Source organism: Poecilia reticulata, chromosome 9, assembly GCF_904066995.2.
Source record: "Poecilia reticulata chromosome 9, P_reticulata-male-v2, whole genome shotgun sequence".
NCBI lineage: Eukaryota > Metazoa > Chordata > Actinopteri > Cyprinodontiformes > Poeciliidae > Poecilia > Poecilia reticulata.
The window spans coordinates 25828373-25849104 of NC_088838.1; the positions used below are offsets into that span (position 1 = coordinate 25828373).

The following is a 20732-nucleotide window of genomic DNA, read 5'->3' on the forward strand; positions in this document are numbered from 1 at the left end:
ATGTTCCTATAAAAATGTAGGTTCTATTCAGTCCTCATTGGGAGGATTGAATAAAAATGATTAGCCTTCCACCAGCAGAGAGCTATCTGTGTAATGGAAGAAGGCAACTATGAGTGTTTCTCCACTGACAGTTGAGCAGAGACTATGGGATGGTGGCCTGGCATAACCTAGAGCAGCAAAGACGCCACTTCTCTCCAAGATTAACATCAAAGATGGATGGATATTCATTATTAAATACCAGGATTAGACTACAGAGTACTGGGCTAACATTATTTTCTACATTGAATCCTCCTTCCGTCTGTTTTGGCCATCTGGCAAAAGGAATATCCGGAAAAAGAGATGCTAAATGCTGCCACCAGTCGTATGTCATGCCAAACTCAAACCTCCACCAGCAACTTTGTCCAAAAAGTTGGTGCATTGTGGAGCACTTCGTCACAAGACGGAAGTCATGAGTACGTGGCTCAGGTATCAACACAGTGAAACTTTACATACATTGCCATAAAATTGACCACATCTTCACACCAGCAAGATTTTGTGGCCTGTTGTGTCCAACTACAAGCAATGATACAGTAAGAATGAGTAACCAGTCAGTAGTTGGCCCTGAAGCTAATGTCCAAAGCGTCAGAACAAATTGCAGATGCTTTGAAAAAGCCGTATCAAAAATTTAAATATTTTTGCAACAAAAACTTGATGCATTTCTCAAGTAAAAGCTTTAAAAATAATTAGTAAATGTTTTTAGGTCACAAAGTATTGATTTATATTGAAGCTAAATTATAAGAAATTAAAATTTTGACTTGCACACTTTTAGAAATATCGCAAAATGTGTTTTTGTTTTTTCATTTTTAAATACATATAGACTGTTCAGCATACAATTATTAACATTATTCATACCATTATAGTGATAATAAATTTTTCTTGGCAGCTTGCTTACTATCTCTAAAAATATGACAATCAGTTTTGTTTTGTTTTTTTCCACAATTTGTAAACCAAACGGTTTGGTTACAAACAGTGCAGGGTTTCTATACGTGCTCACTGACTAAGAAACAAGTTTGGTCACAAAATATTTTTGCACATTCACCTCATATTGTGCTGAGCACCACTGTTGATTCAGTGTTTGATCTGTAAGTAAATTCCTGTGTTCCTGAAACTGAGACTCTGCAGAGAGGGATGATGTAAGGGTCTTTTCAGGATGGGGAAGATAACATGGCTAAGAGTCGACTGATCACCATTAAGCAGGATGCAGCAACCTCATCTTTTAGGTTACCAGACACTAACAATGCAACAGCCAAGAACACATTAAATATTTAGATTAGATGACCAGGAGGAAAACAAGGCTATCAGTGTTGGCTAGATGTATGTTTGCAAGTTGCTGCGTTAGCGCATGTTGCAACAGTTTTTGTAGTTATCCATGAACATTTTAAAGATTATTACATTTATTTTGCTTTACCTTGGAGATCCCAGTATTGACGCAGACTGGCTCGACAAACAAATGAGAGTGGAACATCATCCGTGCACCAGTTGGCTGTACTTTGGAGCAACAAGGCTGGTCTGGTGGCTCTCATCTGGACTCCATCAGGTTTTGTGTCCTGAGGCGGGCAGACTGGCATCCCTGTACCAGGGCTGTTTCGTTATTAAAGCCTCCTCTGACCCAGTACACACACAGGCCCCAGGGAACTCACAAAGACACACACATGGTTCCCATAGGTCAGCTTGGTTGTTTGTCGGGTTTTGCGTTTGATTCCCTCATAGACCACATATGGATTTGAGCTTAAGTATCCCAGAGTGAGGTGCTTTCCTCTGTGCATAACATCTGCCTAATGATAGTGTAGAGGCCAATATACTCAGAACAAGGCCAAGTAAAATCAGAGACACATGACAAAGCTAAGTAAGGTGAATCTGTGAGGTTTAAATTGCTAGCATGATGTGACACATTATGCGGAATGAACAGTCGATGTTTTTCTGAAACTAAACTGTTTTAATTAAAAAAAATCTGACGCAACAATTGTTATAGACGCAAAATGTTGCACATATACAGGATCTATCTTTCTGTTTGTCTGTCCACTTACCTACCTGTTTGTCCGTCTTTCTGTCTGTCCGTCACTAAAACTGAACATGTGAACTACATTACTCAGCTTTCAGGAATCAGTCAAATTACTATATGTCATTCTAAAACCACAACCTTCAGTGCATTTCAATTGTATGTTGTGTGACAGATGTTATAGTCCATACTTGTACAGCAAAATCAATTTGATACATGGACTTTAACATGTAGCATTAGCTGAACATTTCGTCACTGTTCCAACACTCTTTTACAGGCTTTCTTCCAGGCTTGCTTAGTGTTTACCTCCATCAGCCTGCCCACCATGTTTTACTCAATTGTGTTTTCAGAGTGATATGCAGTGTTAGGTTTCCATATCATTTTGCATGTTGCCTCAGTCACATTTTGGTCTGATTTGACCAGAGCTCTTTCGTCCACATGTTTGATGATTCCCTCCATGGCTTTGGGGCAAACTGGAAATGTTACTGCTAATGATTTTTTTTTACAACAATGGATCCCTTGTTGCCTCTCATTCATTAAGGCCAGATTTGTGGCGTGCATGACTAAAAGCTATGGGTCTCTGCAGCTCATCTGGAGTTACAAGGGACAACTTGGCTGTTTCTCTGCCCACCTTGCTCAGCCTGTCGCTTTAGGTGAACGGCCAAGTGATGGGAATATTTCAGATAGATCACACTTAGAGTTTTCAGATGATGCATTAAATAGTTCTCAGACATTTTCACCAAATTTTAATGTTGTTTTATAACCTAACCTGGCTTTAGCTTTGACTTCATTTTGAAATGTCGAGTCTGAAGACAGATGCACTCCACATAATTAAGATTTTCATTACTGAAAACTGTTCAAAACACACTCTTTTCTTGTCTAAATTATGCAGTATTTTTGGATTAAATCAAATATAATCTCCAAAAGTACCATTTAACATTGCAGCAGAAACACAACAAAATCTGCAGTGCTTTCAAGATTGTCTGAAAGCACTGCAAATTCATACTTATAATATTATTGACATGTCTCAACAGTTTTCAGTGCTTTTTAGTCTTGTTTATTTAGTAGCAATGCTGACTCTATTTTTATAGTAGTCTGCACGTCACTTAATTACATCACTGAAACATTTTTTGTCAATTAAACAACAAACAAAAGATGCTATGGTGGTCAGTTTTACATTTTTAGTTGAGTATGTGGCATTTTCACAGTAAAAATAAAATTTATCCTCAATTTACCCTTATTTTCAGTGGTTTAAGTGTTTTTGCTACCTAGACAGACTACTTGGTGTCTCACATACAGTTTGGTCACCAGATGATCATTTGGATAGGTAGCAAATATTTGAATTTGGCCTAATGAGAAAGGGATAATGTTTCAAGAAAATTAAGAAGGAGATAGAAATAAAAACAGTTTTCCTTTATGTTTTTAAAAATTTTTCAGCTGCAACTGTGGACATTTCCAGTATTTCACAGCCATGTTTTTGTGACCATGTTTTTTGTTTTTTGGAATTGTGCGAGATTGTTGCCAGAGTAGCGGCCTGCGGGGAAGGATCAGGGGTATATTTGTTTTGCTCTTTGGAACGCAATTCCGAGGGATAGATGTATAAAGATATGCTAAATGCTAAAGCTGTGAGCAAGGACGGAGATGAGTTCAGAACCAGCTTCTGCAAATCTCACTTATATTGCATTTGGAAAAAGAAAAAGACGATAGGCATGTTCAGGTTTGCAAAGAATTTGCTCCCTGGCCTCTGAAGAAGTCCTGCAAATCTTGTGTGTCTGTCAGCATCATTTCAAGCCTCCAATCCTCGGAGGACCTCACTGCCTCAAAGAGAAGAGAACTTAAAAGACTTGAAGGTGTATCTGGACAGTTTTACACTGTTCTGTCTCTCAAACGGGTAAAGAATCTGTGTGCTTCTGTCCTACCAGCTGAAAGCAAATATATGTTTTGGGAGCACAGCACTAAAATTAAAACTGAATTCTAAAGGATCTTCAACTGTGTGACATATTTAATCAAAAATATTTTCACAGATAAGTAAGCAAAATTCAAGAAAAATCACAATTTTAGGAATTTTAAAGAAAAGATCACAAAATTCCGCAGACTGATGGGATATAGACTCGAAATATGAGTCAAAATCTTTACAGAATAATTCTAAATTGTGCAAAATTTACACCACTAATCAATACAAATGAAGCTATTTCCACCTCTGTGATTTCTGCAGGTTATCATGGAGAGAAGGGACGCTGCAAAGGAAGTGCTGATATCATTTGTTTTGTTTGGGTCCCCAGTTAAAGTCCCTCTGAGAGTTAGGAAGTCTTTTCCTGCAGATTGTTGACAAGGTGCTAAAACAGGGGCTTAAGGAAAGCAATGTATTTTAGAAAGAATGATAAATGAAAGCACATAAAACTGACGGTGTAAGATTTAATGGCTGGATTCTTAGAAATGCCACTAATATCTTTTAGTTTTCAAACATATTGTCGTTTAGGTCGCAATAAAATTGTCCATCCTGTGCCTGTCTTCCCTTGAGGACTAAATTTTTCAGCGATTCTCATTGGCTGACAGCCACTCAGACACCTGAGTCACAGAGGAAGGCAGAGGTCTGGTGATTGAAACTGGATAGCCTCATTGCATTACAGCATTTCAGGAGCGATAACACACGGTGATAAAGCCTTAAAGGGAAAAAGAGAGGCCTTTGCAAGATGGTAGAGATAAAGCAGCTATCCAGACTGGAAGCAACAATGGTAACTTAATATGATTTTTATCTACAGAGAAGGTAGAAGAGGATGGACACTTGTTGGGATTATCACATCTTAATGGGTCAATTTCAATTTGTAATACTTATCCCCTTCACACTCAACCATAAAACCACAGATGTGCCAGATATAAAACACAAAAACAATTGAAGTAGATGTTCCACATAAATCTTTCACCACAAAACAAAGAAAAGTGTACAAAAGCGAAAAAGAGAACAGCTATCAAAAAATGCGATTTATTTTAAAATGTACTTTTTTATTGCAGTGTGAGCATAGAGTTACTGAACCAGAATGGTTGATTCAGGCAAAAACGAAAGCACAAACGTGTCTTCCCTGTAGGTTCACTAACTCCATCTGTACTTGAAGCTGTGAATTTGCCCTTCAGTTATACAAGGGATGAACCCAAGCAGGAAAAATGCATCAATCTTTAAACCAATGAAACTGAAAAAAATAGGCATCTTACATAATTTTTATATTGTATTTATTTGAAATATTCACATACAACGTTTATAAGCAATGCTAAGTGAATATTTCCTGAACCAAAAAACTATTAACATTCTTTTAATTCCTTTAGAAATAATTAATTTGAAACTATAATGTCCCTTAATGCCCCCTTGTGGATGGTGCCAGGCTCATTTTGATGTGTGGAGTTCTGTGAACATCCCTGCTGATTTTCACACACAACCATCCTTCAAGTTTGCAGCAGATGGTTTAAGGAAAAGAAAATGTGCGATGAATTGCAGACGTGTGGATGAAAATGTTTTGTGGATGTCAGAAGTCAAGGGAAAAAATTGTAGACTTGGTCTTTTTGTTAGAATAGCGACGTTTGCTCACATTGTTACTTGTAATAGCCAAGAAATGCACAGTAACATTTTTGAACTCAAAAACCTTGAACCATGAGACAGATGGGAGGAGGACCACCCTGGGTGCCACTCCTGCCAGCTAAGAACAGGAAACTGAGGCTGCAATTTCCACAAACTCAACAAATTAGATTGTTGCAGAGTCCAAAAATGTTTCCTGATCTGATGAGATTTGATTTCACTCAGGTCTCAAACAACATGCAAAAAATGGACCTATACGACCTGGTATTCGCAGCTGTTGGTGGTGCAATGCCACAGCACCGCACTCATTCTGGGCTCCCTTTGGACCTCAACCAACCAAACTATTGCTACTGAGCGTGTCCATTCCTTCATGACCACAGTGTACCCTCTTTCTGATGGCTAGGTCCAGTAGGATAAAGCTCAAATGATCTCAAACCGGTTCCCTAATTATGAAAGTGAATTCCTTTTACTCTATTAGCATCCACAATTCTCAGTCTGTTGCAGAGTCTATACCAGATCTCAGTCTATGACACATTTTGGATGGTGTGGGTCAGAAGATTCACATTGTGGATGTGAGGCCGACAAATCTGCTACAACCATTCGATTCTGTCATTGAAATCTCACATGAACGTCTCAAACATCTTGTTGAATCTGTGGTAAAAAGAAATGAAAGTTCTTAAGGCAAAACGGCGCCTAACTTGATACTAAACAGAAGAGTCAGAATATTCTGTGTACAACAATCCTTTACTTATTTCAGCTGCATTGCAGCAGGATCTTAGGCTTCAACATTAAATGCATAGAGATAAATATGGCCAAGGGGGCATTTTTGCTATAGCACACAGTATAAAGCATTAATTAAATTAACCAATAAAGCAATCATCATCACAATCGGCATCAGTAGGAATAGAATCAGCGCTATCAGGCTGCTTCTTTTTGCCCAGGACCATCAACAAAGATAAACCCTATCATCACCTCTCACCTACTCTCATATGTTACTTTTGTTTGGAAGGGATTCCCACACAAACACACGCACGCACACACACACACACACACACACACACACACACACACACACACACACACACACACACACACACACACACACACACACACACACGCACCCACACACACACACACACACACACACACACACACACACACACACACACACACGCACACACACACACACACACACACAGAGCAGTGCTTGCTCCCATATGTTAGAGGGAAGTTGAATTTCAGAAGGATGAATTGAGCAACCTTCACAGAGCACACTATTATTTATTTTGGTGTCACTCTGCAGGTAATGAATTTGTCAAATCAAGGAAAGGGCAAGAACAACCGGGATCAACCCTAGGACCTCCCCAGACGTTTTTTGCATGAAGGTGGAGTCATTGGGAAGAGGAGAGGAAGTGAGATGAGAGGAAAAAAACAAAAGGAGCAGGACAACCGAAGAGAACAGATGGATTGTCTGACATGAGGCTGGATGTTTAGGTCCTGAGTCCAGTGTTTGCTGAACAAATATCCTGAGGACAAATCAAGATTCATCTACTTCAAATAGGATGATGTAAGAGAACCCATTTTTATTTTGGGGGGACATTTTTATAAGGTTTGGCAAGCATTTTACTAGGATATTAAGGTTTTTCTCTCCTCTTTTACAACTATGAACTGCCTGGAAATTCAATGGAGCAACTCAGGATATCAATTTAAACATCACAGTCAAACCCGAAAGAACTGCTGATCACAAGAGTAACCCTGGTTTGTTTCTGAAATCTATGACTGTTTTTTTGGAGTTTTTTTTTTTTTCAATAATTAGTTTGGAAATATCCAATATTAACACACAGACTTGGGTGTGTTTCTCAGGTTTTCCTCATTCAAATTTAATTCAGCTGGATATCCTACAACTTTATGCAGGTGGTGAAAAGTTTAGACACTGCAGTGCGATCACCTCCAGTCTGGAGTGTGGAGGGCTCTCCTCCCTGCCCTCGTAGTCTCTCCTCACCCCCAGCAGCATGTCCCAGGCTCTAAGGCTGCCTCTAGTCCTCCTCACAGCACACTACCATGATCAGATGGGCTGTTGGAGGGAGTAAGGCTGCATTTGCCTCGTTTTGCTCCTGGGCCAGCTTGGGGACTTACTCTGGCTCCAGGACCAGCTTCCGATCAAGGTCATCAGGACTGCTTTCCTCCCTGACTTTCTCTGTGTTGGTTGCTCTCCTGGCTTTCTCCCTGTGCTTTCCTGAGGTTGCGTGCCGTCAGAACCGCAGAGACAGACTGAGGTCCCCCGACCTGGAAACATCTGGGGTTCAACTGAACATTTCAGAGAGCAAATTAATCTCTAGACCTAGAGCCACCAGGGGCCCGCTTGGACAGGCTGGAGGACCGCAGGGGAGGCATGTGCGCAGCTACAATCACCTTCAAGGGGACATACGTAGGAGAAAGTTGTTCTCTTTCCAGAAGTTTTTCCTGAGGATCGATAGGAATGGACAAGTCAATGGGACCAAGAGCAAGGACGACCCACTCAGTGAGTAAAACCTCTTAACATGTAAAGATAAAATCAGAGGAGGGGAACCAATTGTGAAGATGGGGACCTCATCATCTACATACTATTAATTCAGGGCTAAGGTTTAAAGATATGAAACTCCATGGCTATGATAAATAAAACATTTTTTCCCAGGCTGCTGGTTTGACAGAAGAATTTTCAATTTGAGTTGTCCTTTTGTTTTAAACCAGACATCTCACTGATATCTCTCCTGTCCAAACACTCAGCACAATGATGGTAGCTCTCAGTCGGCTTAAAAAGGAGCAGGAGCAGATAACTGGGCCATTATGAAGCGGTCTTCACAGCCCAGGGTAAACAGTGTTGATAAGAGCCACAGAGGAACAGGGCTGGTGCAAAGGGGGGCACATGAATGTCAGGCTCATTGATATTTTAGGCTCCTTTTCTTTTTCTCTTTCTGTTGTCTCCCACTCACATTGCTCTTCTGCGAGCGCAGGTTGGAGTAAATTGCACATTCTCAGTCACATTTGGGACAATTGTTTGACTTTTTCCACTCTAAGAAACGTGTCTTTAGAAGTGATTACACGTTGTTTGTTTCACTGGATCTGTCAGTAAGGCAGCATTCTCATTTGTAACCCAGCATTCCCATCGAGCTTCGTGTGTGTGCGCCTAACAGGCACCCACATGTTCCCCATGGGTGTGTGATCATAAAGTAGAAGATAATGATGCATGCTCTCAATTTTTTCATTTATGTCTTTCAATTTGTGAGTTATTTCACCAGGAGAAACTTTAGATTTATAATTTTATTAACAAGAAGGTTCCTGGCCAAGCACATAGCAAATTAAAACATCATAAGATACAGCCAAGCCAAAAAAATAATATATTTTTTGGTATTTATTTATTTTGGTGCTGTATATCATCTGTATGTCAATGGACATTTCTGCAAACATATGACACCTTAGCGGTCAGTTTGTACATACAAACAAGATGTTTGGATATTTCTTTGAAAACAGATGTAGTAACATAATTTTCTCTAATAGTCCACAGCAAGAAAATGCAGTTTTATGACTTCAATGAATAATAACAGGAGATCACTTAGTGTTATTTTGGCCTAATCAAGTATCAGGGATCCCAAATAGGTCTCAGAAACAAAATAAATAGCAATTAATACTTAATTGTGCCACAATTTTGATTAGAAAATATTGAAAATTCTTTATCTACAATGAAAAATAAACTGATTTGTCATAGCTTAAATATATGAGTACTACAATCTTTCTTTTACAGGTACATAGTGGTAGAAGTAATTGATGAAATGTCAATCAATGCATACAAAAGTAAGAAAATGGGCAAAGAAAAAGGGAAAAACTGACATGCAGTTTTTTTAAACTGGTTACTTGAACAAATCTGATGAGTTTTTGGTAGATAAGATGTCAAGAGTGGCTTTGAAAATTTGACTATGCCAATGGTGTAATCAACCAGCCGATGCAGCGAACCAATGGCAAACAGGAATTACAGTGAAGACCAAAAATGTTTGAATCTGACATATCAATGATGACAGGACTATGACGAGAGTTTGTGATGAAGGTATCATGTAAAGTACGCTGCCATAGTCAAGAAACTTGCAGACACAAATCTTTACATACACTTCTGTCCCTCCGTCACATTATTGTTATCTTCTTTGCAATTCAGTAGCAAATTATTAGGCTGGCTTGGATTCTTTTGGGACATAATGTTTAGGACAGCTCTGACAGTATTTACACAATTGTGACTCAAATATTTCTTAAATATAGCTACTCTCAATCTCTTGTTACACTATGCAAGTGGGTTGGATTGAAGATTCACTCATCATGGGATGCCAAATGCTTGAAACTGAAAGTGAAACTGATGCAATGATATATTTTCAGAATAATTCAGCTAATATTTATCTGACTATTTACTTGTAGCTCACTGACATTTCATTTCCAGATGGACATTTGATCTTGAACACTGGAAAAAATGGTAATTTATGACATTGTAGCAAAAAATAGTCAGCCCTGTCCAGATAAAGAGGAACTCTGTGAATTTCACACTCCTGATCCCAATACACATTACCATTAAAGCCATTAAAATGCACCATAAAAAGCATAAATATTTGAAAGACAGGACTTGATGGCTCACTAAATTAGCTTTCTTATCCTCAGAAGACACTAAAAATTGCCTTTCATAGAACTTTACCTTTCTGCCAACTTTTTAAAATGAAGCTTAAAATATTTAGAATTATCTATTCAGATTCCTAAATATTTGTACAAAATGCTAAATCAAACTCTGAAACCTAAAGAGCAATGATGGATAGCATAGAAATCGTAGTTTTGAATTAGAAAACGTGTTAATTATTTTACACTCAAACATAACTCGGCAATATTAAAATGTTGTTTTAATAAGCTGCGGATTCGACAGCTTGTCATCTGCAAAACACTTTACATGACACATGCACAGGTTCAAACGTGTTCTTCATGCTCCCAGTCTTCCAATCGCACAGTCAGCGTATTTACTTCTCCTCTTGGAAGAGCCTGACCACACATTCAATCAAAGTGACTAAAGGGAAATAGCATGGGGGAAGCAGAATGTCAGGGGAGATGTTTGTTTGGACAAGGTCATGACAGAAGAAACTTTATTGAAGTGATGCCTTTACTGCTACCTTTGTTAGCAGTTTCTTTTAAGTCATAAAACTGGAGTGGTGCAAGGAAGTCTGACGCAGTTTTTTGGGAATTTACCTTATGTTTGTTTGGAGGGTGAATTGCTTCTTTGTCTTTGTTTTTACTTAATCACAATAAAGATTCAGTAAATCAGTAAAGTCTTTTTTTTGAAAAGTCATTTAGTCTTCGCGGTGCTGAGCACCAGGGTGGGAGGTGAAAGGGAGATCCTCTAGAGGTACAAGTTCATGAATAAGCTGACTGAACGTCATTGTAGCCACATCAAAGGTGTGCATCTTCTGTATCAATGGTGGTGCCATGAACAATCTGTGTCCTAAGGGGGTCTAGGGACACTGTGTGTGGATTATTTACCATGTGAACTATCAGGTTCACATGGTAAAGAATACTACACAACAGCAGCTTCAGTCTTCTTTTTCTGGTCCCTTGGGCTAGGCATGATCCCAGAAATGGCGTCTTTTGTAGAGGACCCCTCATGGTCTCTTGAAGTGACAAGCAGGATTTTCCTACCTATTCTGCTCACAAAATGATACATTTGGTATATTTGGTCTATTTTAAATGGTGCGTTGGATGTGTGGATATTTGGTTTCAAGTGTTGCAGTTGACTCTGCAGAGACCCGGCTCTCTCTGTGCTACAGAGCCAGTATCCAGCCTCCCACAGATTTATGGGGATGCCAGTGTAAAACTGTCCCACATGGCTTTCCAGCCCGCCAGGGGCCTGTGCAGAGGTTACAGAGGCACTGAGAATGGGAGGGAGATAAAGTCCTAAAGTCAGCTAAGTAGCTATCTCCACTGTCTGAGTGTGTAATTAAAATATCTATGATTCACAGCTGACTTCTTTTATATTTATAGGCTACTAGTAAGTTTAAGTGATGAGTGAAAGATTGCCAAATAAGAGCCAGTCTATCGCCTGGTGGTGAAACAGTTTAGCTCATTATCCTTGATGGTGTGAGAGGGGGAGCCTGTCAAGATTGAGTGTTAGTGTATGCATGGGATGTAGGCCATGTGTTCAGAGCACTTTGTGACGTAGCTCATGAAGTGTGAATGGGTGTGTGTGCTTGTGTGTATGTTGTTTTCTAGTTAAATGTCATGGATGCACATTGATTTTTTTTAATCAAAGCAAATAAAGACAGTGGTCTTCTGGGTGTCTGAAAAAGGACACATAAAACTTTTCATATGGGGTCTCAAGTTAGGCCATTATCAACCGTTTGCTCGGTCTGCGCAGGTTTTGTTAAATGTTTTTTTTCTCATCAGAATCAGGTCAGGGAAAAAATAGTTGTTGAAATGGAAGATTTTGCTATTTTTAGGTCAAATTCAGATGAGCAAAAAAATTACATTTTGAATTTATTTTCATGTTTAAGATAAAGAAGCGAAAGATCAATTGAAAAGAAACATGAGAAATGTTTGTATCTTTTAATATTCTCCAAATATTATCCTGTGACTGCAGGAAGGGCTGTTTTCCCCTGCATTACTCAAAGATGTTGTCTCACATTTCTTTAACAGTACAACAAATATAGATGGTCAAGAGCATGTAAAACCTGTAAAAAAAATGTATGGTATGGTTACAACTTAGATATACTGTAATTACCTTTGATATGCACCACTGCTAGAAAATTTACACAAATGCTCACTCAAATTTCACAGCAATTAACCTATAATACAAGAATTCATCCTGTAATTGGTGGGTTGCAGTCTGGCTTTATCTGTCTTAGTCATTGTGTCCTCCTTGGACAAGCTACTTCACTACCCTGCCTGCTGTTGGTGGTCAGAGTGTCTCAACTGCATCGCAGTCTCGCTTCTGTCAGACTGCCCCAGAGCATCTTTGGCTGCAGTGTAACAACTTAGTAGTTATAATACTTGTGAATGTGTGAATGAATGTAGTGTAGAGCACTTTAGAATCCTCTGGGCTGGATAAAGCAAAGTACAAGTGCAGGACATTTTCTGTTTACCTAATATCATTTTGTGCTATGCAAACGTTCTATTTGCACTGATGTAGATTGACTCACCTCAGCATGACGAATACTTTGAGATGCTCCAACTGATGGGAGTCTGAATACATTATTAGTCTTTCAACTAATAATGACGATTTGGCTCGATTAATAGACGGAGTATAGAACCTTCACTCTGAGCGGTTAAGGTGATCATTAAGTCAGAAAAGAAATTATTTATAAATGTTGGCATCATTGGCATCATTATATATATATATATATATATATATATATATATATATATATATATATATATATATATATATATATATATATATATATATATATATATATATATTTTATTTTTTTTTTTTTTTTTATTTTTATTTTTTTTTTTTTTTATGTTTAACTTTCTTTCCTGGCTGAGGGTATCATGGCAACCTAAGTATTTTTTTTTCTGACACAGCTGCAAATTGTACATTTTCCACCCTAAAGTTGAGTTTTACATACTTGGCAAGATAAGAAGCAGTGTGAAATCAACCTTTGGGTGAAAAAAAAACAACAACAAAATGCTACAAGCTGCTAAGTGCAACAATTTTGTTTTTGGCATACCACTGTGGAAAAAAAGCCCACCTTCAGTTCCTACTGGCTTAATCTGTTTCACAACCAGCATGTAATTAGGTGCTGTAATTCCAAACAGGAAATGCATACAATATTCAAAGGGAAAACAAAAGCCACAATATATAAATTTCCGTCTAGATAACCTCTTAAAAATGGTACTTATTGGTTATTTTCCTCCAACATTTGTAGAAAAGCACATTCACCTGTTACATTTTCTTATGCCTGTGCATGCTGAGTGTGTGTGTGTGTGTGTGTGTGTGTGTGTGTGCATGCATGCGTGTGTGCACATTAGCACGCGTGCGTGTGTGTATATACAACCTGTCTCGCCCCTGCCTCCGGTGGCTGACTTTGATCAGTGATCATTACAGCCTTTCTAATCCTCACTCCACCCCCAGTCTCACTGTCATGGCTCCTCTGTCCTCCTCTGTTCTCCTTCCTTTCATCCCTCCCATGTTTACAGAGCAGCCAGAGACTGCCATAGATTGTCTTACATCCTCACTCCATACCTGACATCCGATCCCTTACAGAAAACCAGCTCCACTCAGATCTTCAATGGCCGGTGTGTCACAGTCCCCACCACCGCCTTGCGGCTTCAGACCTCACAGCCCCGAGGTGCCACCGTTTGAACTAGAAACTGATACAGCCAAGACCTCACGGACAAGGAGGGAAGTTGCTGTATATTTAAGAGGGGTATTTGTTCTTTTGGAGGGGGTGGTGGCACACCTGGATTCTCCACTGTCCACTCATGTACACGGCTGGAGACCTCAGGCAGAGGAGAGTGGGAGCGACAGTGGACCAGAGCGCCACACAAACAGTCATCAGACACAGACGGGACTGCTGATCTGATCAAAGGATGTCATTGACTCTCCGGAGTTCACGCCCCCACGCCGGTCTCCGTCTGTGTGTGTGTGTGTGTGCGTGTGTGTGCGTGTGTGTGTCTGCGTGTGCCTACACATGGATGCTTATCGAGATAAAATAACGACAGTTCACAGGAAGTGGGGAAAGGAAGTCAGGGAGGGCGGCAAGAAATCAAACATGTCATGGGAACCAGCAGGACTCTCTCACAAACACACACCAGCAGCAAAACACGAGACAAGTGGGCTCTGTGGTCAGAGGACACATTAGGAAGTTATATCTCTCTGACCTCTGATACTGAGACCACACAAATAATCGTGGCTGTCTGCAGGAAAAACACACGCTTGTTACCCCAGGTATAAATTAACCCCTCTGCCAGCCTATGAGAAACCCAAATTATTTGTGTAGCCTAAATACCAAACAGAGCATAAACAGCCAGAGATTCTTTGTGGAATCCACCTATTAATTTTCCAACAAAATGACCTGTGCAGCTGGAATCTGTTACGCAGGTGTAGGCTGTAAACTACCTTTATAATATCACCAAAATGATAAATGTGCTCAGGAATAATTGTAACCTTTAAAGAACTCCCACATATACCCACATGTAAATGTACTGCACTTTGAAGGTCGCTAGTCATTCAGATCCACGGTCCTGAAACAAGAAACACTGCTGGTATCGGGGCTGCCTGACGTGGTACTCCAAAACCTTAATAGTACTTATTTACAAAAAAAGATATGAATAAATGAATAGAGATGTACGGTGGATAAACACAGGCAGCATAAAAAATGAGTCAGAGTCAATCCCAGGTGTGAATAAACACTGCTGCACTGGGCCCAGAGGACAACAGGGTGCTGCCAACACTGAATTGTTATACAGAATATAAGTCTAAAACACTCTGTTTCTGAAATCATGTTTTTCAGCAATAAGAAGATTTTTTAATCTGCTCCCAAGTTTTCAAATAGAAAATTTCCTATTTTATTTTTGATTATTATTTTAGAATTTTTCCTTATTTTCAGAACTAATTAAAACTTGTTGTTGAAATGATGGCACACTGGACACAAGCAGAACACAAAATAATCTTATCTGCACAATCTTCTTACAGCTGTCACAATCTAGTTTGGGGTTTTTTTGCATTATATTACTCTAACGCAGTTTATAGAAAATGTATAACTTTATGTCATGATTTTATTTTGTTTATCCATTTAAAGAAATAATGGGAAGTCACCGTAGAAGTGACTTATATGAGGGTCACAAAAAACATTGTTGCTATGCAATTAATGAAATTCATTGTCACCTCACTAGTTTATGGATGTCCAAAGGCTTACACAATTAAATGGAAAAAAAATTAATCTGTCAGTTTTAGGTTGGGGTGGGGGAAAAAAATCATCAAAATTTATTAATAAATAATGTATAAAATAAAATTGTTTTCATTATTAAACATATTTGTGTTATTGGCAAAAATTCTACATGTTCATTTCCTCACATATTTAATTACTTAATGGTTGTTTGCTAGTAAAGTCTGAAAACCAGCTGTGTTAAAGTCCCAGAGTACAAATGACGAAGCTTGAAATTTTTTAAAGATGATCTAGATGCTGCAAAACCTCAAATCACATTCAAGTCATTCAAATGCTTGCAATTGAGATAACTTACAATGGATTTCTCTGTATTTTTTCTTTCAAACGTCAGCAAGGCACTAAAGAAGTGTGTGAAAAATAAATAAGTATATGGGATGTGCAGATCTGAATTTGACGTCATCTTGTAAATGTTCCAGCAATCCAGAGATCCTTTATGAAGTCATGGTGCATGCAAGGGGATTGTTTGTTTATTTTGATAATCACCATATAATGATGTAACCTTTTTTTGTATTTCTTAGGTATTTTGGAAATCACATCAGTGGAAGTGGGAGTGGTGGCCATTAAAGGGCTGAACAGCAACTACTATCTGGCCATCAGCAGGAAAGGAGAGCTGTACGGAGCGGTCAGTATCCAAGTCAGAGGTCAATCTGAATGCTCCACAGAGACAGATAGTGTTAGATTGTTCGGTTTTTATCACGGGCAACCTGATCTTTACCTCCATGCCAGTTGGATCAAATCCACAATCAGGCCTGTGGACACATGCAGACCTGCAGGAGAGCTATGCAATCACACAGCTTGTCCAAAGACAAAATGCAGAATAGGGCAAAGCATGCAGCATCCATCAAAGGGATGGTTTGGATGTTTTGAAGTGAGATCCTGTGAAGGTATTGTCAACAATAGTTCTCCTACCTCCAGTAGAACATTGCCAGATTGTAGGAAATGAAATGATTCACAACATGGTGTTATCCGTCATCTCACCTTTATCTCAGCTGCTTTTAGCCATTTAAAACAATTCAGACAAATACAAATAATCATAGAATGTTAGAAATCTTATCACTCATGAAACTTGAGTTTGCTCCTGGTTTCTTAGATGATCAATGTCCATGTTATAATGAGAGATTTTGTAGATAATTCCACTGTCACACAGAAACAACCCAAATGGCATGCTGGTGAAAATAAAATATTCCTTTAAACCTAAATCTTCCTTAGCTGGTTATACAAATTTGGTGATGACATAATTTAGCTATTTGAGGACAACTTACTTTACCGAGGAGTTGATAATGTAGATTTTACGTTATTTACGTGTTTGGCCAACATAATAAACTTAATAGTGTTTGTGAAAATGTCCATCGTTTGTACCGTGCATCATGATTAGGTGCATTTTCTGCTTGGATTGTTCTAAATTGCTAAAATAAGTAAAAATGTGTGGTAAAGAGTTCTACTTTTCTACACACAATAATCTCACAGGAATGCACTTTAGAGCTTAAGGAGGTGTGTTTTACAACGAAAATTGATCTGCGCTGGAAAATGACCCATCTTTCACCTCGTCTGACACAAACATGCTTCTGATTTTGCAGAGAGAGTTTGGTGTCGACTGCAAGCTAAAGGAGCGCATCGAGGAGAACGGCTACAACACCTACGCTTCGGCTGAGTGGAAGAACAAGAAGCGGCAGATGTTCGTGGGGCTAAACGTCCACGGGAAGCCGCTGAGGGGAATGAAAACCCGGAGGAAGAAAACAGCAACCCACTTCCTTCCAATGATGGTGTGAACCAAGGAGCCCACCTGGAGTGGAAACAGATACACAGAGCACTGGACATGAGAGGTTTTAAATACCAGACAGCCATGAATTAAAGACATGCGTTGAAAAATCTCTCATTTGGGAAAAGAAAAAGGCACTAACACTGTTAAACAAAGTGAACTCTGATTTGGTTGAGATTGCTTATTTCCTTTAGGTGAGAGATGTTAATCTGAGTTTTGAGTGGCACCAAAAGCAGGGGTCATCTTTATTTTTTTACTGTGCCAAACAGTTTGAAGCTGAAGTCTGTGGACAACAGAGAAGATACTATCCAAGCTAGATGTATCGAAATGTGGTATTTATAATCCAACTTCTCCAGAGAGGCAGGGAGCAAGGTCTGGCAGAAAATGGCAAAGGTAAAAATCAGATTATCATGACAGCATGAAATATTAAGAATTAAAGCACATTTAAAATAATTGTTTGATACTTAACCACTGAGTTTTTGGCTGAATTTTATTGATTTATTTATTTTTGTGAGATATTTAACTGGAAGGAACACCAGCAATCCTCTGCGTTCTACTTTTTATAGGATCTCTCTATCATGTGAAAATAAAACTACGATTCTTCTCTGCAGCAGTGTGGATGTTTGTTCCTTCTCACACAAAGGGCACAGGAAACTGCAGAAAAACAAAAAAAAAAAAAAGCAAAGTATCAGCACATGTCCTGAGAAACGCTGGCAAGCGATCAGGTCAGAGTAGGTCTCATTCTTATCTGGCTTAGTCTGAGGTAGGGAGGGACAAATAGCAGTCATTAATGCTCGGACAGATCCTCCATGTGGGAACCATTCTGCTAATGATTAGTTCCCAAACAAACAGGGAAACAAACCACAACAAAATTGCGGGGAGTCAACTTCCCCGGTGTGACCTGTAGATATTCACATAATTTCCTAATGTCATCCCATTCCTGCAGTAACAATTTCTGATTGTGGAACAGATAGAAATCAACTACATTTTATAATAATAAAATAAAAATAAAATCAGCTTTGTCACGCTTATCCAGATCCTCTATGCAAAGGAGATTCAAGGAGGAGGATCTGAGTGCGTGTGAGGGGGAAAAAAAAAAAAAGATATGACCTGCGTCTGACCGCCCACTTCCCTCAGCAATCATTTACAAACACACTAATCAATGACAGCTGTCTTGATGGCAGATGAAAAGACTGTGCGGGGAACATTAACACCACAGGCTTCCGGGCCTTATGTTCTCTTATCCTGCCTTTTCGAGCATCTATCTCTGCACAGACAGTTAGAAAAAACAGAGGAGGAGTGGAAGAGGAAGACAAAGACATGGAAGAAGGAAAGACAGAACCAACATCTTCCTTCTGAAACTTTTTGTTGGTTCCTGACTAGAACAACAACATGAAAGAAAACACCAATCTGAATTTATTCTCTTAATCTTTGGAGAACACAAAGATACAGTACGTGTTTGATGGTAAAGCTAAATTTCTAAGCTTCCAACTTCCACCTCTGATATTAACAGTCCTCATTTAAAAAAAAAACACTTTCAAATATTTTACTGGGATTTTGAAGTTATAGACTGACAAAACATAGTTAATAACTTTGAAATGTAGTTAATAACTTTAAAGTGGATTGTAGTCAATCCTCTTTATTTTTGATACCCTTGAATTAAAATCACCTTGGATCTGGTTTCTTTGAGGAAAACCAACACCAAGGACACCAACAGTAGGAATGAGGATGAAGTTACGTAGACGTTTAAAGCAGAGTTTGTCTAAAATCTATAAATGCTAATATTAAGGCACCAAGACAGGACAACTAAATCAAGAGAGGTTAAGCTAAATAAACTGAAAAATCCAAAAATTAGAGTATTAATTGGAAAAGCAGCCAAGAGACGGAATGAGAGAGCCACAGCTCAGTGAGGAAAATCTACTGACTAAACATTAAAGTATTTAACAAATCTGATCAATATGGAATAGTGGCAGAAAAAAAATGTAGTGGAGAAAAAAATCCTTAGAGATCCAATTTTCTGTTTAACACAAGACACAGCAAACCTGCAGAAGAAGCTCTGGACAGATGAGACCAACCTTTTGGTTTAAAGTACTATGTGACAGGAAAGTAGTAACCATACATCACCCTTAACACACAATCTCTATTCTAAAACATGGTAAAGGAGCCTAATGCTGTGAAGACATTTTTGTTTGTTTGTCTGTTTCAGAAAATACAGCAAAACTGTTGATGGAATAATGGAAGACAGAACAATCCAGGAAGAAAACCTGCTTGAGCCTGGGGTGGAGGCTCACCTTCCAGTAGGACTCTAATCCTAAACATTCAGTCAGAATAGATCAAACCACAGCTCATGTGTCGCAAAGTCAGGATGTAAAGTAAAATTGGATTCTGAAGGAAGACTTGAAAATTGATGTTTACTGCTACTCTCCATTAAATGTGACTGAGCATGAGGAATTTCCCTGAAAAATGAACTGATGTTCTAGTCTGTTGATGTGCAAAGCTGACTGACTCACCCCAAAAGACTTGCAGCTGTAATACCAGTAAAAGGTACTGGCATGCAAACATTTTTTTTGGGGGGGGGAATTTTCATTTGCAGTCTAGTTTTTCATCTGCTTCACAGTAATGCACTACTTATGAGTCTACCCCTTAAAATCCCAGTGAAATACATTAACATTTGTGGTCGACCCATGACAAAATAGAAGGAGGTTATTACTGATTAATATTTTTAAGTCTTTTTAAAATATTTATTTCCGTGAAAAAACCAGAACCATCCATTATTTTTTCTGGAAGCTAAATGAAGGTGAGTTCAACCATCTGAGAATTACAATATGGGCAATTTAAGATTTTTTATTAAAGATAAAACACATATAAAATGAAACTATGGGTGATGAACGGTCATGTGATTGTTCTGTCTGACCTTCAGGTGAGTCAGCAGTTCTCCAGTGGAGTAATTTTGGGAGTTTGACCTCTTTTTAATCTTTTCTCTATTTGCAGATAGTGTGATACTGTTTGTTGCCTTTTTGGTTTTCTTAGCTTACTTCAAGTTGCCATAGCAGTTCTGTTTAGGTAATTTATTGTTTCTACCAGTCTGACTATAATCAGACCTGGGTGTGGACTGGAGCAATGAGGTTCATTGCTCCATGATTTGACAAGAATCACGGTTGTTGTTTTTTTTTCACACTGGGCAAATTTGATCTGCATAACTTTTTTCCCTTAATAAATTATATCATCTCTTTAAAAACTGCATGTCGAACCAATACAAAAAAAGCAGTTAATGATGAAGCGAGTACTCATCCAGGGAGAACCTCATCCACACACAAATCCCAGTCATTCGTCATCTTCACATTCTCAAGACCTGTGAATGTTTGAACTCTCTCCAGGAATCTTGAATGGGGAGAAAACAGCAACAATACTGGAATAATC

General features: G+C 38.7%; 1 protein-coding gene across 1 annotated transcript; it reads left to right on the plus strand.

Moving 5' to 3' along the window:
* Positions 1 to 7015: 7015 nt before the first annotated feature.
* fgf10b (fibroblast growth factor 10b) lies at positions 7016 to 17920 on the plus strand. The gene is made up of 3 exons (XM_008418103.3): positions 7016 to 8127; positions 16072 to 16175; positions 17131 to 17920. Exons 1-3 carry the CDS (start codon positions 7668 to 7670, stop codon positions 17320 to 17322), a joined length of 756 nt encoding a protein of 251 aa, XP_008416325.1. The 5' UTR covers positions 7016 to 7667; the 3' UTR covers positions 17323 to 17920.
* The last annotated feature ends 2812 nt before the right edge of the window (positions 17921 to 20732 follow it).

Coding starts and splice junctions, on each gene's coding strand:
- fgf10b (XM_008418103.3), top strand. CDS start 7,668: ATGATCAGATGGGCTGTTGGAGGGAGTAAGGCTGCATTTGCCTCGTTT. Junction 8,128..16,071: donor GAGCAAGGACGACCCACTCA/GTGAGTAAAACC, acceptor TGTATTTCTTAG/GTATTTTGGAAATCACATCA. Junction 16,176..17,130: donor AAGGAGAGCTGTACGGAGCG/GTCAGTATCCAA, acceptor CTGATTTTGCAG/AGAGAGTTTGGTGTCGACTG.